Raw genomic sequence first — 21,798 nt, forward strand, 5'->3', positions numbered from 1 at the left:
GAGACAAGCAAGAACAAAGGCAAGTGATTTAAATGAAACAGGTATTGATCTAGAACTGATGCACTTACAGAAACCTGGACAAAATTTTGATGTCTCCAAGTTTTGGAAGGTAATTACAAATATTTGATTACATGATCACAGGTGATGGCATTTCTATTTGATGGGGGTATTTTTTATACGCCCACATTTTCATATGGACGTATATTGTCGTTGCCCCTGTTCTTCCGGACGTCCATCCGTCCCCAATTGTTTGTGAACATTCTACAGGTCACAATTTTTATCCGATTTCAATGAAACTTGAAATAAAGGTTTATCACCCTAAGACCTCGGTTCCTTTCGATATTGGGATGTATCGGACTGTAACTTCATGGATTATGGCCCTTGATTATACGAAAAATCACGTTTTTAGCTTGTGAACACTGTAGAGGTAACAATTTTCATCTGATTTTGATGAAACTTGAAATGCATGTTTATAACCCACAGATCTCGGTTCCTTTCGATATTCGCACATATCAGACCCTAACTTCCTGAATTATGGCCCCTGATTGTACGAAAAATCACGTTTTTAGCTTGTGATCCCTCTAGAAGTCACAACAATTATCCGATTTAAAAAGAAAACGTTTGAATATATCACCGTTACACCCTAAGGATGGTTGAGTTCGAATTTCATGTAAATCAGACCAAAACTGCCGGACAAAATGGCCGCCCCTTGTACGCAAATAGTGTAAACATCTGGTATATCAAAGTTGTGGACCCTCTAGATGACACAATTTTGATCCGATTTTGATGAAACTTGAAAAGTTACTTTCAATATTCACTCATATCGGATCGTAACTTCCTGAATTGTGGTCTCTGATTGTACGCAAAATCACGTTTTTAGCTTGTGGTCCCTCTAGAGATCACAATTATTATTCGATTTAAAAAGAACGTTCGAATATATCACCGTTACTCCGTAATGTTTGTTGAGTTCGAATTTCGTGAAAATCAGGCCAAAACTGCCGGACAAAATGGCCGCCCCACATACGCAAATAGTGTAAACATCAGGTAAATGAAGGTTGTGGACCCTCTAGAGGTCACAATTTAGATCCGATTTCGATGAAACTTGAAATATATGTTTATAACCCAAAGATATTGGTTCCTTTCGATATTAGCGCATATTGTGATAACTTCCTGAATTATACCTATAGCCCTTGATTGAACAAAAAATCACGTTTTTAGGTTGTGGTCCCTGTAGAAGTCACAACTTGTATCCAATTTAAAAAAAAAAATGTGTGAATATATCACCATTACACACTAAGATCTTGGTTCCTTTTGATAATCACGGATGCCAGAACTTAACTTCCTGTATTATGGCCCCTGATTGTTCGAAAAATCGCATTTTTTAGCTTGTGGATTCTCTGGAATAATGACTGATTTCAAATTTCGTGAAAATTGAACCGAAACTGCCGGACAAAATGGCCGCTCTATGTACACAAATAGTGTTAAAGTATATAATATCAAGGTTGTGAACCATCTAGAAGTCACAATTTTGATCTGATTATCATGAAACTTAAAACATGTGTTTATGTTCCAAAAGACCTTGGTACCTTTCAGTATTCGCGCATATCGAACCATAAGTTCCTGGATTATGGCCCCTGATTGTGCAAAAAAAATTGCAATTTTAGCTTGTGGACTCTCTGTAGGTCACAATTTTTATCTGATTTTAAAAATCATTTAAATATATCACCGTTACACCTTAATGATGATCGAGTTCGAATTTCGTCAACTGCCCGACAAAATGACCACTCCTTGAATGCAAATAGTGGAAAAGTATGTAATACCAAGATTGTGCCAGTTGTGTACTCGTTAGAGGTCACAGTTTTTGTCCGATTTTGAGGAAACTTAAAATATATGTTTACATCCCAATGATCTCGGTTCCTTTCAATATTCAAGCATTTCGGATCGTAACTTCCTGGATTTTGGCTTCTGATTGTACGAAAAATCACGTTTCTAGCTTGTGGACCCTCTATAGGTCACAATTTTTATCCAATTTTAAAAAATGTTTAAGTGTTACAACATAATGACGACAATTTCAATTTCTTTTGATATTCATGCATATCAGACCATAAACTCCTGGATTATGTCCCTGGATTTTTCGAAAAATTGCTTTTTTTTAGCTTGTTTTCTGTCCATCTCTTTCAAAATGTGGACGTATTTGTATAATTCAATCAAATATTTTTTTTTCTTGAGCAATCTAATCCACTATTTCAGGATTTAATATACACAACCGATGATGAACTGACAGAATTACCTAATCCATCCGAAAAACATGATGAACTCCTTACAAGGTAAATAATTTTCCTTAAGTACAGACAGCTGTTGCACACACACACTCACAAACTCACACACACACACACACATCCATTAATATGGTTACTTGGTAAAAAATACTGGTGTCAGTCGAAACAAAAATGTTGTTCTTCTGTGAGTTTGTGGAATAAGATTGGATAGAACCAAACTAATTAATTAACTAAAACTGCGATGCAGTCATGACGGGTTTTACCGGTGCCACGTTACCCTAAATATATGTCACTTCCGGTACCAATGAAACCATTAAACAGGTTTCCACATAAGCATTGCACACATCAAATAAAATGGATGCCGAATCAACCAAATCCAGTAATATCAATTCATTTTATAATTGATAATGAAAATGTTCAATTAGTTTTATGAAATTGGAAATGGCATAAGGCATCACATGGTGAAAATTTTATGTAAATCGAATAATAATTGCCACTTTTATAGACCAAAAACCTTGAAAAGTGACTTGTAGAAAACCATCTATTTCTCTGCAACCGTACAATTTAGAAACCATTTTCTGGTATCTGTAAAGTGACCTGTTGAAAATCGCCTATTTCTCCGCAACTGAACAAGTTAGAAACAATTTTGGGAAACTATATGACCGTATGAATTTTATTAATATGTGAATGTAAACCAAAAGTTAAAATTATTAATACATATTAAATAATTCTTGGTTGATAAAAATGTTGATTTTAAAAGTTAAAAATGCATTTTTTGACAAAATGGCGTCACTTCCGGTGTCAATTTTAAATTGTAATCAATTTGATACGACGCATACTTGCTTTTTGAATCAAATGGTGTCACTTTTGTGAAAATCCAATAATAATTGACTATTTTACAGGTAAAATAACGAAAACAGTGACTTATTAAAAATTGCCCATTTCTAGGTAACTGCTTATATTACAAACTAATTTTAACATACATTTTCTTCGTATAGATTATAGCTACAAGTTTATAAAAGTTACGTACAAATATTTTAAAATCTGAAAAGCCTGAATGGGTTGTAAATTGAATATGCAGAACCAGAATTAGAATATGCATGAAATTTGTACCTCAAATTGATTAGTTCCTTCTCCTAAATCCAAAGGCTGCGCTAAATTTATAAAAATGGCTGCTGAACGAGAATTAGAATACACACGTGATTTGTACCTCAAATTGATTCGTACCTTTTCCTATATGTTGTTGAAATGAATTGAAAGAAATTAAAATAAATCTATATGTTGTTGAAAGAAATTGAAATAATAAACGATTACCTGCCTTTCTTTAAATCTGATGTTGATTATCGAACCCATTCTGCTCAGTGAGTTGTGATTATTGACGACAGTTGATTGGTGATTGTTAAAGCAGTTTAAAAAACGAATGAAAAAGTATTTAATCCGGGGTTGAATATTGAACCCATTCTGTTATATCACGGGGTAGTTCTGTTATTGAAACCCAACTGCATGAAAATGGCTTTCGATCGTAACCGGTGTAAATTTAGTGAAATGCTGAAGCAATTTTAGTATAAATGTATCCTTTAATTGTGTGTGAATTACTACTATTGGGCAGGCTGTGTAATATAAATTTAGCGTAGCCGTTCGATTTGATCAAATCGTTTCACCTTTATTTCAATTTCATTTAACTGATTTCAACAACGTACGAATCAATTTGAGGTACGAAGTGAAGTACGAAACGGCTCATTTGAGGTACGAATGAACTAAGTACGAAACAGCCAGGTTACGAAACAGCTGACATCCATATCATTACAGAGCCCTGTGGCTATCTAATTGCCCAAATTGGTTATTAAAACTATCCTGACAATAATCTCCATACTGGACGTATTCAAAAAATGAAGAAAAAGGTTAAAGAAAATTAGCACTCTTGCGAAAAACTTGATTTCTCCATCAGATCTTAGCGGACCAAAAGAACTAAAGTGTCACTGGATAGCCCCATTAATGGACTATCATATGACATCTGAATGATACGATTTAGATAGCCAGAAAATAAATTATGGTACGCCGAAAATCTAGTATTTTCCGTTTTGGAGCATTTTGAGAGGCCTTTTTCTCAAACACAACACAACCTATGGGTGGACTATGGCGTGAGTCCAAAAATAAAAGCATTGAAATAACATAAGTTGTCCAAAAAGAGCCTCAATCTTGGAAAAAAGTTGAAAAATCCTGAAAATGATCTTCTAATTTTCTTTCTTTGGAAATCAGCTGAATGAATTATTCTGAAACTTCTTTTACAGAAGGTAAGGTAACCAAACAACTTGTTAAAGCTATCCCAACGATGATCCAAAAACTGGAAGTAGTCGAAAAAAATTCCGATATTTTGAGAAAAAAAAAACGTAAAAAATAAAAAAATGGTGATCTTGCGAAAAAAGTGATTACTACGCCAGATTTCACCGAATCAAAACAATATAAGTGTCATTGGATAGTTCGAACAATGGACGATCTTGTGACATCTAAATGGTAAAAATTTGCAGGTTAGGCAACGCTGAAAATCTATTATTTTCCTTTTTGGAGCCAAATATGAGGCTTTTATTTCGAAAACTTCTCTTATTTATTTCCTTTCTTAAACTTCTGTTACTTAGAGTCCTAACGGTGGTCTATGGTGTGAATCCAAATTTAAAACCCTCAATATAGTATAAATGGTCCAAAAGGGCCACAATCTTTGAAAAAAGTCGAAAAATCGTTATATCTGTAAATCTGCTTCTAATGGTATAAGGGAGGTAAAACTGTCCAATGGATCTTTCTGAAACTTCTGGTACAGGAAGTTAAGTTCCCATACCACTTGTTAAATCTATCAAGATAATGATCCGTAAACAGGAAGTAGTCAAAAAAATACTCGATAATTAAAAAAAAAAAGACAGTAAAAAAATCGGTGCGTAGTAATCACTTTTTTCGTTTTTTTTTCTCAAATTATTCGAAATTTTTTCGACTAATTGACTTCCGGTGTGATCGGATCAAAACATATAAAGTATCGTTTGGTAGCTCGATAAATGGGCTATTGTATGACACACTTCCTGTCCGATTCCTGAAAGCTGTTTCAGTGTTGCTTGCAGGTCTAGTTCTTATCATTATTATTATTCCAATTCCATTTTGATTAGATCTCAGCAACTGCTTGTCGCATCGTTACCATTTCTTCGGTTTTAGTGGGAAAGTGGGTGTGACTTAGACGATAAAGCTATTTTGAACGTGAGCAGAACAGTAGGATGTTAAACCCCATTTCACTTCATTTCATTTATTTTGAACGTTCTGCGACAATGCAAAATGTGTGAAACCCGCCATTACTGCATCGCAGCTCTAGTTATTAGGGTTTCACACTGCGTAGCTTGTGTGAAACACTATTATTTTTGTTAAAATTATTAATCTGAAAGCCTATTGAGATTACTAAAATTATTATTATTATTATTATTATTTACAGTGGGAGCCTATTTCTCCATGATCAAAAACAGATATCGATCTGGGGTTCAATTTTCTATCAGGAAACCATGTGGTGGTTTCTTGATAAAGTATACTGAGCGCCATGGAAAACGCATCACTTTTATAATCGCCCCCTTACCGCCGCTAATGGGTTAAGGGGTCATATTGTCTGGCATTTTTGATTTTACTATCATCTAATCATCCCACAACATAATAAATGATTCAAGTGTATTCCTTGACCACAAAAACATACGGTTCGACACCAAAATTATCATCTTAGAATAAATACTATTGGAGCTATAGGGGATTATTTGATGTGGCGGCCGTCTTGAACGCCATCTTGAATTTCTCAAAACGCTCAAGGGTGACCGAGGTTCACTCGACAGATTCTGAACGAGGACACCCTAGGTTACTTAAATCAATCATAAAAAAACTTTGTATACAATTTCCGGGTTCAGCCATAGGTCTGCCAGACTATGCCAGTGTTCAAGAGATTACATGCGTATGAAGTGACAGTAAATGGGATTCAGCTATCAATAAAATTCTCTTCGAAAAGAAAATTATTGGCCATTTTGTTTATTTCCATTTCGGCCTATAAATCATATTCGGAGTAAATAATTATTTGTCGACGGAATTATCAGTCAACTAGGCTGTGACAATTGATAAGTATTACTCAATGACATGATCAGCTTGTTGATTAATTTACAGTATTCCGCCACATGGTTTTGATTAACGGCAATCTATATATGATCAGAATTTTAAGGGTTTTTTTCGCCACTTCTCAAAGAGAATCGCATGTACCCCAAATGTTATCACCAAAATTGAATTTCTATGTCAGCTTCAGCCTCAAGGGAGCCATGATACCACAAAACATCGCACAGGGGTTTTAAACTTGTTTGTATTCGTTTAAAATGAATTCATCTTCAATACTTTGGTCATATTTATAAACTAAAGTTTCGCCTCTCCCAACGATGCCAAGTATTATGTAAGAGGATTGACTAATTTCACTGGGAATTGAAAAAAGACAGATTTATTAATATGGTACTCTTACAAAATGTCCCTCGCCTCTCAACATCAAAAGCGTGCACGAACCGACAGTATAAATTGTACAATAAAGGCTGGATTCACAATCACAGAACCTGTGGTTTCTTAGTACCATGGAGTAAAATAATAAAGCTATTTCATACAATCGAAAACAAGCGGCTATATGAACAAGCGTCTCAATATTAGGTCATATATCAGTATTTTGCTTTCAAAGACGAGCTTGTTACACAGAGTTCGATCGAATCTGAATAATGTTCGGCAATGGGCAATATCACCGTGGGTGGAAGCGGGCGCATGTCCCTATTTTCATTAGTTTTATTTGATATGTGAATTATCATTTGTTATTTATAGTGAGGAAATTAGTTTTTCTTGGTAGTCCTATCTATGACCCAGGCAAGAAACTATACATTTATATACTCTTCAAAAAAAAGTAGGGGATATTGAAATGCAAATACCTATGCAGGTTGTCATATGATAAATAGTCATGGACAATTGACATTCTTTGAGAGTATGTTCACAGATGAAGAACTTATCGCCCCAATAGAACCACTGAGTTGCACATGTGACACGCAATAGCACCATACACGTGGGAGGGGTTCATTGTCAAATTTGACACTTCAAGGAAGGGTTGATGAAAACTGCCACTTGCTGGTTTATCCTATCCATGTTTGCTTCGCGTATCTTTGCTTTAGTGTGTTACGTTTCTGCCTGGTCATAGTATCCGTATGAATTGGGTATCAGAAGGCAGTGCACTCCTCGGGCCACTCAACGATACCTTTATTTGTTTAATCCTTTGATATCGGATGGAGAAATCACATTTTTCCAAAAAAGCATCCATTTTTTTACTTTTTTAAAAAAATCGGACATTATTTCGACTACTTCCAGTTAACAGATCATTGTTGGAATTGCTTTATTGATCGGTTGGACCATATGGCTTTATTTTGCTGGAGTTTCATAAACATCGATTGATCCTTTCAAAAAAATATAAGGGTTATCAAATGGGTAGAAATTTTGAAAAAAAATTGTTTGTGGACACTCTACAGGTCACAATTCTTTTCCAATTTTGACGAAACTGGAAATATAGGTTTATCTCCAAAAGATCTTGATTGCTTTCGATATTTACATGTATCGGACCGAAACTTCATGGATTATGGCCCCAGATTGTACGAAAAATCACGTTTTTAGCTTGTGGACCCTATAGAGGTCACAATTTTTATCCGATTTTGTTGAAACTTGAAATGTAATTTTATAACCCAAAGATCTCGGTTCCTTTCGACTTGTATTTTTTGGTAATTGTAGGAAGTAACGTTGGCTATATAGTTACAAATGTATTTATACTTGTATTAGTGCAATCATAGCTACCAATTGCGTTATCGCTTAGGCTACTTAATTTTGTGTTATTGTAATGGTAGTTACCATGTGTATTATTGACACTTGTATAGCGTGGTATAATTACATTTGTAGTCTTGATTATGATAACGTTTCTAGTCTAGCAGGGCTAGAAATTCGTCATTTTTATTGTGTTAATCTAAAACATCAAAATACAAGAACAATGATAAAAATAGAACAATCATATGGATTTTTTGGTAAACACTTAAATAGTGTCAAAAGTAATATCCAGAAAATGCCTTAGTCAAAATAAGTTGATATGGCACCATGGCATTTTTTCATAGCGCAATTTGTAGTCTTTTGTCCAACATGTAACTAGTCACGTAACTTGCAAAAGTTTTTATTCATTCGTTGATGATAGACGAATGGCACAATGATCATGTGACAACCACAATTGAAATTGCTATAAAATAAAATTTGTACAACTATGATATAGCTTCAATAATATTTTTAGAATTAAGCCTGTCAGCATGTGTATAAACACTATTTAAATCTGGTTTATTGACATAATTCCGACCCATATGTCATGTGTCATAGGAATTCAGCATTTGAGATTCTGTCGGGAAAATACCCACTGTTTCTCTTTCTGTGTATTCGGTGTTCTACCAGGAGATTATATTCAATGAAGATTTAAATTTACCATCAATGTATGATCCAGTTATTATTTTAATATCTACCTGTACCTGGAATTCACACGGACGGAGCGTAGAAGACGTGCGATTCGCAAACCATGTCGAGATCATCTTATTTCGCCACGTGGAGTATTTTACTGAACCTTTTATGAATTATCAGCAAGCTTGTTTTGGTTTTTTTTTTACCGGATTGTCAAAATCACCATTAAATGTGCTAATTGCTCGGATTAAGAACCATATGAGGTATGACTGTTGTTGTAGCCGACAAGTAAGTTGATTGACTTTTTTTTATTAACAAGTAATAATTACCCCTTTGTAAATTTCTCAAGGGGTGAGCTAGAGTGAAAGTGTTTTTTGTAACGTATTATTATCTAAAGAATTTCTTTGTTGCACATTTGTGGTGCTTAGCCCTCCTCCACCCTCTCACACCACCAGGGGTGTGATATTGTGGTTCACAACCTTTTATGATCATGTTCTTCTCAACTTTAGAATGATAATTTGTTCAATATTATATTAATGTTCCTTTCATTATGATATGTTTTCTCATATTTGCATGTTTTAGTCTGTTGTTGAGCAAGGAACATGATGTTAGGGTAACTATTAATTGTTGCCAATTGGAATAGCCATGTTTTAGTAATTTAATATAATAAATTGACATTTTACACCACCAACTTGAGTTTTTTTGTATAAGCTGGGGGGGATGTTGTCAAGGGCTGAAAACACAAAAATATAAGGGTTATCAAATGGGTAGAAAATTTGAAAAAAAATTGTTTGTGGACACTCTACACTTGACAAAACTTGAAATATAGGTTTATCTCCAAAAGATCTTGATTGCTTTCGATATTTGCATGTATCGGACCGAAACTTCATGCATTATAGGTTTATCTCCAATAGCGTAATAATAAGGTATATGAATGTTGTGGACCCCCTCTAGCGTTCACAATTTTCTTCTGATTTTGGTGAAACTTAAAATATATCTTTATATCCCAAATGTCTTAGTCCCTTTTGATATTAGTGCATTTCAGACCATAACTTTCTGGATTATTGCCCCTGATTGTACAAAAAATCCTGTTTGTTTATAACCCAAAGATCTTGGTTCCTTTCGATATTCGCGCATATCGGATTGTAACACTCTAGAGGTCACAATTCTTATCCGATTTCAACGAAACTTGAAATATAGGTTTATCACCCTAAGATCTCTGTTCCTTTCGATATTGGCATGTATCGGACTGTAACTTCATGGATTATGGCCCTTGATTGAACGAAAAATCACGTTTTTAGCTTGTGAACACTGTAGAGGTCACAATTTTTATCCAATTTGGTTTAAACATGAAATATATGTTAATAACCCATAGATCTCAGTTCCTTTCGATATTCGCGCATATCGGATCATAACTTCCTGAATTATGGTCCCTGATTGTACGAAAAATCGCATTTTTAGCTTGTGGACCCTATAGAGGTCATATTTTCTATCCGATTTAAAGAACTGTATTAGTATATCACCGTTACACCCTGAGGATGGCTGAGTTTGAATTTAGTGAAAATCGGACTAGAACTGACTGACAAAATGGCTGTCCATCGATCTCAAATAGCGGAAAAATATGGTATATCAAGGTTGTGGACCCGATAGAGGTCACAATTTTTATCCGATTTTGTTGAAACTTGAAATGTAAGTTTATAACCCAAAGATCTCAGTTCCTTTCGATATTCGCGCATAACGGACCATAACTGTCTGAATTATGACCCCTGATTGTACGAAAAATCCCGTTTTTAGCTTGTGGACCCTATGGAGGTCATAATTTTTATCCGATTGAAAAAAACCTTTTAGTATATCACCGTTACACCCTAAGGATGGCTGAGTATGAATTTCTTGAAAATCGGTTCAAAACTGACTGAACGCTGTAACAACAAAAGTTATCAACCGATCTATATTAAAGTTATATGCATCATTTAAATTAGTAAAACAAAGAACCCTATTGAATTTCAGCAATTTTCGTTAATTACATCTAGAGTTATGGCCCTTGTTTCACTTTGTTGAATCTTGTGAACACTCTAATGACAACAGTTATCTGATCTGTTTGAAATTGATTGGCATCATTTAAATTAGTGAAACGAAGAAGCATATTGAATTTCAGCAATTTCCGTTAATTACGCCGGGAGTTATGGCCCTTGTTTCACTTTGTTGTACCTTTTGAATGCTCTAACAACAAAAGTTATTATCCGATCTGTATGAAATTTATATCAATCATTTAAATTAGTAAAACAAAGAAGCCTATTGAATTTCAGCAATTTTCGTTTATTACATCTAGAGTTATGGTCCTTGTTTCACTTTGTTGAATCTTGTGAACGCACTAATGACAACAGCTATCATCCGATCTGTTTGAAATTGATTGGCATCATTTAAATTAGTGAAACGAAGAAGCCTATTGAATTTCAGCAATTTCCGTTAATTACACCGTGAGTTATGGCCCTTGTTTCACTTTGTTATACCATGTGAATGCTCTTACGACAAAAGTTATTATCTGATCTGTATGAAATTTATATCAATCATCTAAATTAGTAAAACAAAGAACAGTGTTTCCGCTAGCTTAAAAAAATTACCGGTACATCGTACCGGTAGAGGTCAAAAATACCAGTCCACTTGTAATTTTACCAGTCTGATGAAATCAAAATTTTACTGCTAATCATTCTTGTAAATGTATTCAAATAAATAAACCCTTCATTGAAACATGCTGTGAGAATTTGAACACATTGTGAAAATAAGCCAGGCGGATCTCGTCATGGATTGTATTGTGAATCTCGAGAGTCGCGCGTCTTTGATTGACGCTCCATATGAATTCCAGGTAGATATTAAAATAATAATTGGATCATAGATGTGACGGTTTCACAGACCGATTGTTAGTTCAATTTAAATCTTCATTGAATATAATCCACTGATAGAACACCGAATATTCTGAGAAACAGTCATTAATAACATATTTTTCGGATAAAATCTCGGTATACTGATGACACGTGACATCGCTGGAATTAGGTCAATGAATCGGCAAAGTTAGCTTTAGTTTTAAATACTGTTTAACATTATGATTTTTTACTTTATACTACATGCTGACAGAAGCTTTGTTTTATAAATGTTGTCGATATTATTAAAGGCTATGACATAATTAAAAAAAAAAATGATTTTAAAGAAATTTCAATTGTGGTTGTCACGTGATCATTGTGTCGTTTGTCTATCATCGTCGAATGAATAAAAACTAAAAAGGTGACAGACAAAAACTATGTATGGTGCTAAGATAAACGATTACGCAGAGACGTATATTAAATTTTGCCGACGTAAACCCTTTTTTTCTCTGCTGGGACTACCAAAGATACAACGATATTTCTTTTGCGTTTGATACAGGTATCACCACCTCCGTTAAAGGACGAAAAATTCGTCTACTTTGGCGCCATTTTGTGAAGATCATGCAGACATTGAGCAGCGATCTTCAAGACGGAAGAAACCATCATATCGAAGTTACTATAAATAGCACCACTTTTCGACACCCATGGTCAGCACGAGATTTTTGACATGAGCTATGAATGGAAAGATAAAGTTGCAGTTAATTTTGTTGATGTTTATGATTTTCCGTATCATTGTTTACCGGTCCCATGGACTGCCGGGAAAATAATTTACCGGTACACGTTAAAATTTACCGGTATAAAACCGGAAAATACCGGTTATCGGAAACTCTGCAAAGAAGCCTATTGAATTTCAGCAATTTCCATTTATTACATGTAGAGTTATGGCCCTTGTTTCACTTTGTTGAATCTTGTGAATGCTCTAATGACAACAGTTATCATCCAATCTGTTTGAAATTGATATGCATCATTTAAATTAGTTCAACGAAGAATCCTATTGAATTTCAGCAATTTCCGTTAATTACGCCGTGAGTTATGGCCCTCGTTTCACTTTGTTGTATCTTGTGAATGCTCTAACGACAAAATTTATTATCCGATCTGTATGAAATTTATATGTATCATTTAAATTAGTAAAACGAACAAGCCTATTGGGTTTCAGCAAATTTCAGTTAATTACATCTAGAGTTATGGCCCTTGTTTCACTTTGTTGAATCTTGTGAACGCTTGAACGACAAAAGTTATCACCTAATCTGTATGAAATTCACATTCATCATTTAAATTAGAGTTATGGCCCTTGTTTTACTTTGTTGAACCTTGTGAACTTTCGAGCGACAGTAGTTATCATCCGATCTGTATGAAATTTATATGCAATATTTGAATTAGTAAAACGAAAAAGCCTGTCGAATTTCAACAATTTCTGTAGATTACTTCCAGAGTTATGACCCCTTTTTTTAGTTTTTAGAACCATGTGAACCCTCAAACGACAAAAATTATAATGTCATCTGTATGAAATTCCCCTAATTACCTACAAAAGAATAAATATGCGACAACCCTTGTCAACTGCTCGAATGGTTTAGCTGCTGTGGGTGTATGTTTTGTTGCCTGGCAACCTATCTTTAAAAAAGTATTGGTAACTGTTAATTTGTTTTGGTTGTTTATTTTCAGAGTTAGAACAAAAGATCACAAAAAGCGAGCATTAGGAAGAGTTGGTTTCTCACTTGGGAAAGGAATTAATTTCTCAGTTGGAATGTAAGTACTCTATATATTATATACAGTGGACTCCGTTACTTCAGACAACTGAGTACTATGACATTCTGTGAAATCAGTCCTCATTTTCATGTCCTCAGTGGGTGTTAGCCAGTGATGGGATTTCAAAATTTTTCTTGCTGGACATTTTTACCGAAAATAAAGGGGCATAACTCTTCATTATTTAAGCAGGTGGTTTCAGACCACAATTAAAAAATCACGTGTCAACAAAATATTCAAATTCGTACGTAATAAAAAAAAAATAGGTGCGCCTCGTTATTTTTCATATTTAAGAGTCATTCCACGAGAAAACCATGCAGAAGGTGGGGGTCGGCAGATCAAGTTCATCTCTGGGGGATTTTATGGACTCCTCAAGACTACTTCACAGCCAAGAGGGCCGATCTCAAAATTTCACTGGTGTCGCTACCAATAGCGGTTACAGAAGGAAGAGGCAGCGTGGCAGTTGCAATACCCATAGCTGTAGATGATGTAGTAGCAGTAGATTGATGATGGATGTAAGCAGCACTACCAGTAGCTGCAGATGGTGTAGCAGTGGGAGAGATGTCACCAGTTCCAACAGTAACCTGAAAGAACCAAACCATATAAAATAATTTACTAAACTTATATTGTAATGTACTATTTACAGGGGGCAACATTTGTAAAATTTTCTGAAACTGGTCCCAGTCAATCCATTATTCGGAGACTCGATACAAGAGATTTTTCAATTGCCCATATATGTTGAGGTTGATATTAAGAATATTTTCAATCTGATTAAAACACAGATCCTATTTCGTTTCGTTTTTATAGTTCAAAATTTTGTTTTACTACACTAGGATCTGAAAGAGTTGTTATCATTGACGTGTTCTGAATTCTGTGAGGTATTAGCCAGTGAAACGACATGTTACGGCGAGCTTTAGGCATGTTTTGCACGGAACTGTGGGTAAGCCTCTAGAAGCAACTGCCGCTCGCATGACCTGTGACGTGACCTATCGCAACAACCAGTCAGATCTTCATGTAGGTCATCGAAAGTATAAAAAAAAACCGAAACGAAATATAGATCTGTATTTTAATCAGATTGGAATATGTTGAGAGGTGGGCCCTGATAGAAATGTCCTTTATGTACAAATTCAGTTTTAAAAGGCCCAGCAAGATCCATTTTGGGCTCCGAAAATGATCGTATGATGAAGTTGAATTTTTGACCCTATGCCATATTTTTTTATTTGAGGAACTACCCTGAGGCAGTGTAGGAACTTGGCTCTCTTGACGGCCCATTTCCTCATTATGGGCAGCATAATATTTCCGGCATACATAAAATAGGAGAAAAAATTCTAAAATTAACAAGAATTTTTTAATGCTGCCAAGTTTAAAAAAAAGCAGAGAGCTGGCCTTTAGTAAAGGTATTACAGCTATATCAGACACAATGCAGCTGGTTTGAGGAATCGCTTAACTTAGTCAACTGGAGTATCACCGCACAACTGTTTCCTGCTAATTTGATTGTGGTCGAGCATCCACACAGGGTTTCCATCGATTTTTCAAAGACACAATTTCTTCCCTCTTTTTTGTCCCCCGCCTTTCGAAGAAAGCAGGGGACTATTTAAATGGGTTCGTCCATCTGTCTGTCTGTCTGTCTGTCTGTCTGTCTGTCCGTCCATCTGTCTGTCCGTCACACGTTTTGGGACACAATAACTCTCCTTCTAATTGACCTAGAATGTTCAAACTTGGTGTAGGTGTTTATTAGGTCAGTGCCTTGATGGAGTTCGAAGATTAGCATTTTCTGCTTAGGGTAAGCAGAGATAAGCAATTTGATTGGTTGATGCTTTGGGACACGATAACTTTAGTTCTAATTAAGTGTGAGTGATGAAACTTAGTGTATAGTTTCATTACATCCAATACCTTGACTAAGTTCGATAATGAGCATTTTCTGCTCAGGGTAAGCCGAGCGATAAGCAATTTGATTGGCCAAGACTTTGGAACACAATAACTCTCCTTCTAATTAAGCTAAAATCTTCAAATTTGGTGTAGGTGTTTATTTGGTCAATGCCTTGACGGAGTGTGAAGATGAGCATTTTATGCTTAGGGTAAGCAGAGATAAGCAATTTGATTGGTTGATGCTTTGAGACACGATAACTTTAGTTCCAATTAAGTGAGAGTGATGAAACTTGGTGTATAGTTTCATTACATCAATACCTTGACTAAGTTCGATATTGAGCATTTTCTGCTCAGGGTAAGCAGAGTGATAAGCAATTTGATTGGCCGAGACTTTGGAACACAATAACTCTCCTTCTAATTGAGCTAGAATGTTCAAACTTGGTGTAGGTGTTTATGAGGTCAATGCCTTGATAGAGTGGTCAGATGAGCATTTTCTGCTTATGGTAAGTAGAGATAAGCAATTTGATTGGTTGATGCTTTGGGACACGATAATTTTAGTTCTAATTAAGTGAGAGTGATGAAACTTGGTGTATAGTTTCATTACATCAATACCTTGTAATGAGAATTGTCTGCTTAGGCTAAGGAGCAATAAGCATTTTGATTGGTCAAGACTTTGGAACATAGCAACTCTGCTTCTAATTGAGGTAGAATGTTTAAACTTGATGTAGATGTTCGTCTTGACTGAGTTCAATGATTAAGATATTGAGCTAAAGCTAAGCAGAGATAAGCAATTTCCTTGGTCGATGCTTTGGGACAAGATAACTTTGATTCTATCTGATAGAGAGTTATGAAACTTAGTGTATAGTTGATAATCAGTTTGATTGCTAGATACTTTTGAAAAAAATATATGGGCGATTAATTTAGACCTGAGGCTCAGTGTCCATCAAATGGGAACAAAACCAGACCCAACTTTTCTAGAGTAAAATTTTGCGTGGAATACGATGCCGAGTGGTAATCAGTCCGCCGTTGGGGCGTTTTCGAGATATTCGTGGTCAAAGGTCAAATGAGTTGATTTGCACTGAAAGTGAATGGGCAGTCATTCTTGTATGAAACGAAGCTGAAAATGATCGAAAGTAATCACACTTTCAATAAAAATGTAAACTTGCTAAATTCACCTTTCGTCTTAGTGACCTTGGATGTCAAAAGGTGAAATTTACCATTTTTGCACTAGGAATACCTAAAGCAATAAAATGTCAACGTAAAATATAAAAATTAAAGCAAAACCTGTTCTAATTACTAATAGGAACAATTCAAATTTATCTTTAGGTGATCTTAGCACCAAACTTTTACTTTGGAACGTCGAAAATGATCTTGCATAACAGAACCAACACACTTTGAAACCTGTTTCAAAATACGTAAAAACTGTCAAATCAAAATCTCTCCGATTTATTTTCACAATGATTGTTATACATAATGATACTAGTTATCTGAAAAACAATTGAATAGTTTCAGTGTTGGACTCCAGCCTGCAGACCGCGTGGATTTCCGAGAATCCCAGTCTAGGAAAACCGACGTTAATCTGTGATTAAAAGTTTGCAAACTTTTTATGAGTTTTTATGAATTTCGCCAGAACATGGACGCATATAAAACCGACGAATGCATTGTACATAGTAGTTCACAGGATATATATGTCGTATTGGTAAATGTTAGCGGGGAAAATTTTGGCAGGCTTTGTGACTCGGCCTGCAGGTTGGAGTCCAGCCATGGAACTATTAAATTGTTTTTTTCAGACAACTAGTATCATTATGTATAGCATTCGTTGTAAAACTAATTCAGAGAGATTTTGATTTAACAGTTTTTACGTATTTTTGAAACAGGCTCCGAACCGTTTTGGTTCTGTTATGCATGATCATTTTCGACGTTCCAAAGTAAAAGTTTGGTGCTAAGACCACCTAAAGATAAATTTTAAATGTTCCTATTATTAATTAGAACAGGTTTCGCTTTAGTTTTTATATTTTCGCCGACATTTATTACTTTAAATCTTCCTAGTGCTAAAACGGAAAATGTGACCTTTTGACCTCTGGGGTCACAAAGAACAAACGTGAATTTAGCAAGTTTACATTTTTATTGAAAGTGTGATTACTTTCGATCATTTTCAGCTTATTTTCATGATACAAGAATGACCGCGCATTTACTTTCAGTGAAAATGAACCCATTTGACCTTTGACCCCGAATATCTCGAAAACGCCCCAACGGCGGACTGATTACCACTCGGCATCGTATTCTATGCAAAATTTTACTCAAGAAAAGTTGGGTTTGGTTTTGTGCCCATTTGATGGACCCCCCCGCCGAACCTCCAGACTAATTAATATGTGTCATCTATTTATTGGGGGTTTTCGGCGGAGGACATCAGCCTCACTGTTAGCTTGTTTTCAATAGTATTTTATTTCACTTAGCCGTTCCAATAGGTATAAGTTGATTCCAAGTGACACAACGCGGTCTTTGTATGGCTTCTCCTTAGATGTGGCAGCATGCATCCGTTTGGACTATTCCATTTAATGCAGCTTCGTCAAGAAATCAGCTCCCATTCGGTTCTCACATCACTTATTGCTATGTGATGTGCTAAAAGGTGGGCCTTAATGTCCTTAGTACATTTTTTCAATCGTATGAAGTGATTCTCTTGGTCATATCTGGGATATATACCACATTTACTGGCCTTAATGTCCTTAGTACATTTTTTCAATCGTATGAACTAATGAAGTGATTCTCTTGGTTATATCTGGGATATAAACCACATTTAATGGCCAAACATGAGGAAAAACTGCAATTTTGCGCGCTTTTGGGCACGGCCATCTTGGATTGGATATCAAGCCTCACCAAAGAGACTAGTCTTGCTCGAGGGAGTTTCAAGCTGCTACCTGTGAGCGCGGGCGAATGATTTGGTGAAGAAACGGAGATAGCTGGCTTACCCTGAATGAAAGTAGTTGGCCATTTCATAGAGAATGAGAGATTTACAATAGGGAAAATTCACCAACTTTGACTTATGATTTCGCTTTGATTGAAGAGAGGTGACAGAGATTTTATTTCTTATATCGATAGAGGGAGTCGAGCTGTGCATAAAACCATTTCGATATTTTGACCTACCCCCGCATCATAGAAAATAGAACTAATCTTCGCAGGTGTATATTTTCTGATTTATTCACCATATCTTACAATTTTGCTGATCATTGCTCTAAGAGAATAGATGCGACTTCATGGTCTTCACACTGGGGCACAGGAAGACCCCCACTAACATCACCAGTCACCACCATTTTCATACAAACCCTAGACTCGCCACAATAGGTGGCTGAAAATTGACCAAAAATGACCTGAAAAATGGCAAAATTGGCCAAAAATCACCCAGAGGCTGTTTCTCAATAACGGTGAAATTTTGACATCGGCCCTTCTTGCTGTGAAGTAGTCAGGGGGAGTCCATAAAATCCCCCGGAGATGAACTCGCTCTGGCGACCCCCCATCTTCCCGATTCTGCATGATTTTGCATGGTTTTCTCATGGAATGACTCTTAATTCCCATAAGGCATTCAAATTTATGTCAGTAATATTCATACAAAATAACGTGTTGTCGTAATACGATGGAATGAAAGCATGCTGACTACTGTCGACCTGTACTTTTGTTCAAATTCACCTCCAAAATTACCGTGTTTTTCGGGGTATAAGTTGATACTTTTTTCAGCAGAAGTCCGGCATTCGTCTTATACTCCGTTTTGACTTCTATACGGATAGAGGTGAAAATAAAGAAATCCCGAACCACGATACCAACCCAGTGACATCATTTGCTAAATAATAGCACTCGCATGCGCTATCATGTAAAACAATTAACTACTTACATGTACACTATTCCAATCAAAATATTTGTCGACATTTCTAAGCTTGTTTATTTCTTTTTTTGTTTTTAAACGTAAACCCCATTCAAAATATTATCATAAATCCGAGAATATCCCACAAAATAGAATCTTCTCTCTGATGTGATAATTGTCACGTTTACATCTCTTGTAATTTCACGCGTCTCGTATTATAGCCAAGCGTGTGTGTGTGTGTGTGTAAAAAGCTTTATTTAATGTCGGCTTCCACCAAAGTGATATCACAGATAAATTAACATTAATGGATTAAGCCTATTGATTTACAAGTTAACGGACATATTGATTTGGGGTATTATTACAATATATGACATCTATAACTAGTTTATACATATTGTCAGCTCACATCAATACGATTAAAATGTCCGACAATGGAGAAACCAAGAGGTAAACACGTCCAAAAAGAGGGGAAGCAATGACTTCTGTTTAAGATTAGATTGATGAATTGTTCAACAAGGGATTAAGTCAGTCAATCAAGGCAGATTAAGTAGTTAATCAAGGTAGGTGTATAGACTGTATAACACGATAAATACGTTGATCACTTAATTACCTAATCAATCCAGCCTATCACCAACGATAATCGGGTTGAGTGGTAGTTATACACTCAGTACACTATATTAATTTTTGAATTTTGAATATTATTCACCATGTCTTGATGTCTGATTGGGCATATTCCTGGTCGGACAATTTAGGACGTATGGAAAATACCGTTGGACATGTCCGGAATATACGGGCGAAATCCTATCTCTGGTGTTAACCGAAAAGCAATCACCAATCAATTATCTGTGAGCATAAAACGTGTCGGTCTTTGTTGAATACCTTGATAATCTTGTAAAAGAGCGCTTGGTATTTGATTTGAGTTTCTAACATCAAATACAGCAACATTATATACTATTCAAAAAAAGTAGGGGATATTTGATTTTTAAGTGTTATTAAAGTCACCTAATGAAACTGACGAAGAAACAAATGACAAAATGAAATGAAGTTCACATTCATCGATTTATTCCAAATGATCGTTAGACTAAGTAAGGCACAGACTGACCATTATAAGGGTAAAATGTTACCGGGGTCAAACAGCAAAGTTACCACAGCATCACAACCAAGTCAGTAACGGGTAAATCCTCCTCTGTTTGCCAAACAAGCATTGATCCGACGTGGCATACTCCTAATGAGACGTCTAAGGTCATTTTGGTCCAGATTGTCCCATTCCTGTTGCAACGCAGCAGCAAGTTCTTGGACATTGGCAGGACGTTGTTGACGTTGACGGGACTCAGTGCTGGCCAAGGTAATGTGGTGATGTTCTGTTGTTGGAGGTAACCTGTAACGATCCTGGCCCTGTGACATCTTGCGTTGTCATCCTGGAAGATGAAACGGCGGCCATGACGTCGTGCGAACGGCACAACATGGACTGCCAAGATGTTGTCCCGGTAGTACTGGCCTGTAACACGCCCTGCAACAACATGTAAAGCCGTTCTTCCAGCAACAGTGATGCCTCCCCACACCATAACAGAACCACCCCCAAATCGATCATGTCTGATGACGTTAACGTCTTGGAAGCGCTCGTTTCGACGACGCCACACCCTCCTACGTCTGTCCAAAAAATCATCAGTGAACCTTGACTCATCTGAAAACATCACATTGCTCCAGCGTCGATTATCCCAGTGTTGACGATCCCTACACCAACGACGTCTTGCCTGAATGTGATGATCTCTCAAACAAGGGATCACGCGAGGACATCGGGCGCGAAGGTGACCCCTATGCAGTCGATTCCGAATCGTCTGGCCACTCACTCTCACACCAGTGTCTGTTTGAAGACGAGCGCTGATCTGATTTGCTGTGATGACACGATTTCTCAAGGCCAAGGTACGGATAAATCGATCCTGGGCTTGAGTTGTCGCCCTTGGTCGACCTGAGCGTGGTCTGTCCTGTACAGATTGTGTATCACGGTATCTGGACCATAGCCTGCTTATGACAGACTGAGAAACATTCATCGTCCGCGCCACAACCGCCTGTGTTGTGCCGATCTGTAGCATGCCAAGGGCACGTAACCTTTCATTTTGGGTAAGCCGACGCATATCAAAATTTGTTTTCTGGTCACTAAAACAATTAAACTGATGTTTCCACCCTGGAATTCAATGCCACAATGACTGTAACATTCAAAGTCAGAGTCGTGCAAATCTTGGGTTGGACCCCCATGATGATCCCAAGCATCACCTGCATTCCATGCGGTAGCTATTGGTGCGTTTGGGCGTCACATGTAACTGGAAATGTTTCTTCTGTTAGGTTCTATAGTGACTTTTTTCGTAGTCATTTGCAAATTTTAGTATTATGCCCCCAAAATCAAATATCCCCTACTTTTTTTGAATAGTATATATAAATTGCCAAGATGAATAATCACTTTCATTATAATATTGTGTCCATAATATGTGATCGTACAGAATGTACAGCAAGCGTTATCTGGTTATTCGAGGGTGCATTATAATAATACTTCCAGTATTCGAAGGTACAATAATAAATTCCAGGAGAGTCAAAAATAGCTCTCCTGAAATTGGAAAAAGGG

The 21,798-nt window shown here is 36.3% G+C and overlaps 1 protein-coding gene across 7 annotated transcripts in view; it reads left to right on the forward strand.

Moving 5' to 3' along the window:
• LOC126825389 (X-ray repair cross-complementing protein 5) overlaps positions 1-21,798 on the forward strand; it is a 284,666-nt gene that overhangs the window by 109,240 nt on the left and 153,628 nt on the right. For all 7 annotated transcript variants that reach the window (XM_050555024.2, XM_050555025.2, XM_050555022.2 and 4 more), the window contains 3 exons: positions 2-109; positions 2,251-2,327; positions 13,373-13,456. In XM_050555024.2, coding sequence (XP_050410981.1) covers positions 2-109; positions 2,251-2,327; positions 13,373-13,456 — 269 coding nt within the window. The remainder of the gene's footprint in view (position 1; positions 110-2,250; positions 2,328-13,372; positions 13,457-21,798) is intronic.

The sequence above is a fragment of the Patella vulgata genome, chromosome 6 (genome assembly GCF_932274485.2).
Source record: "Patella vulgata chromosome 6, xgPatVulg1.2, whole genome shotgun sequence".
NCBI classification, from domain to species: Eukaryota; Metazoa; Mollusca; class Gastropoda; family Patellidae; genus Patella; species Patella vulgata.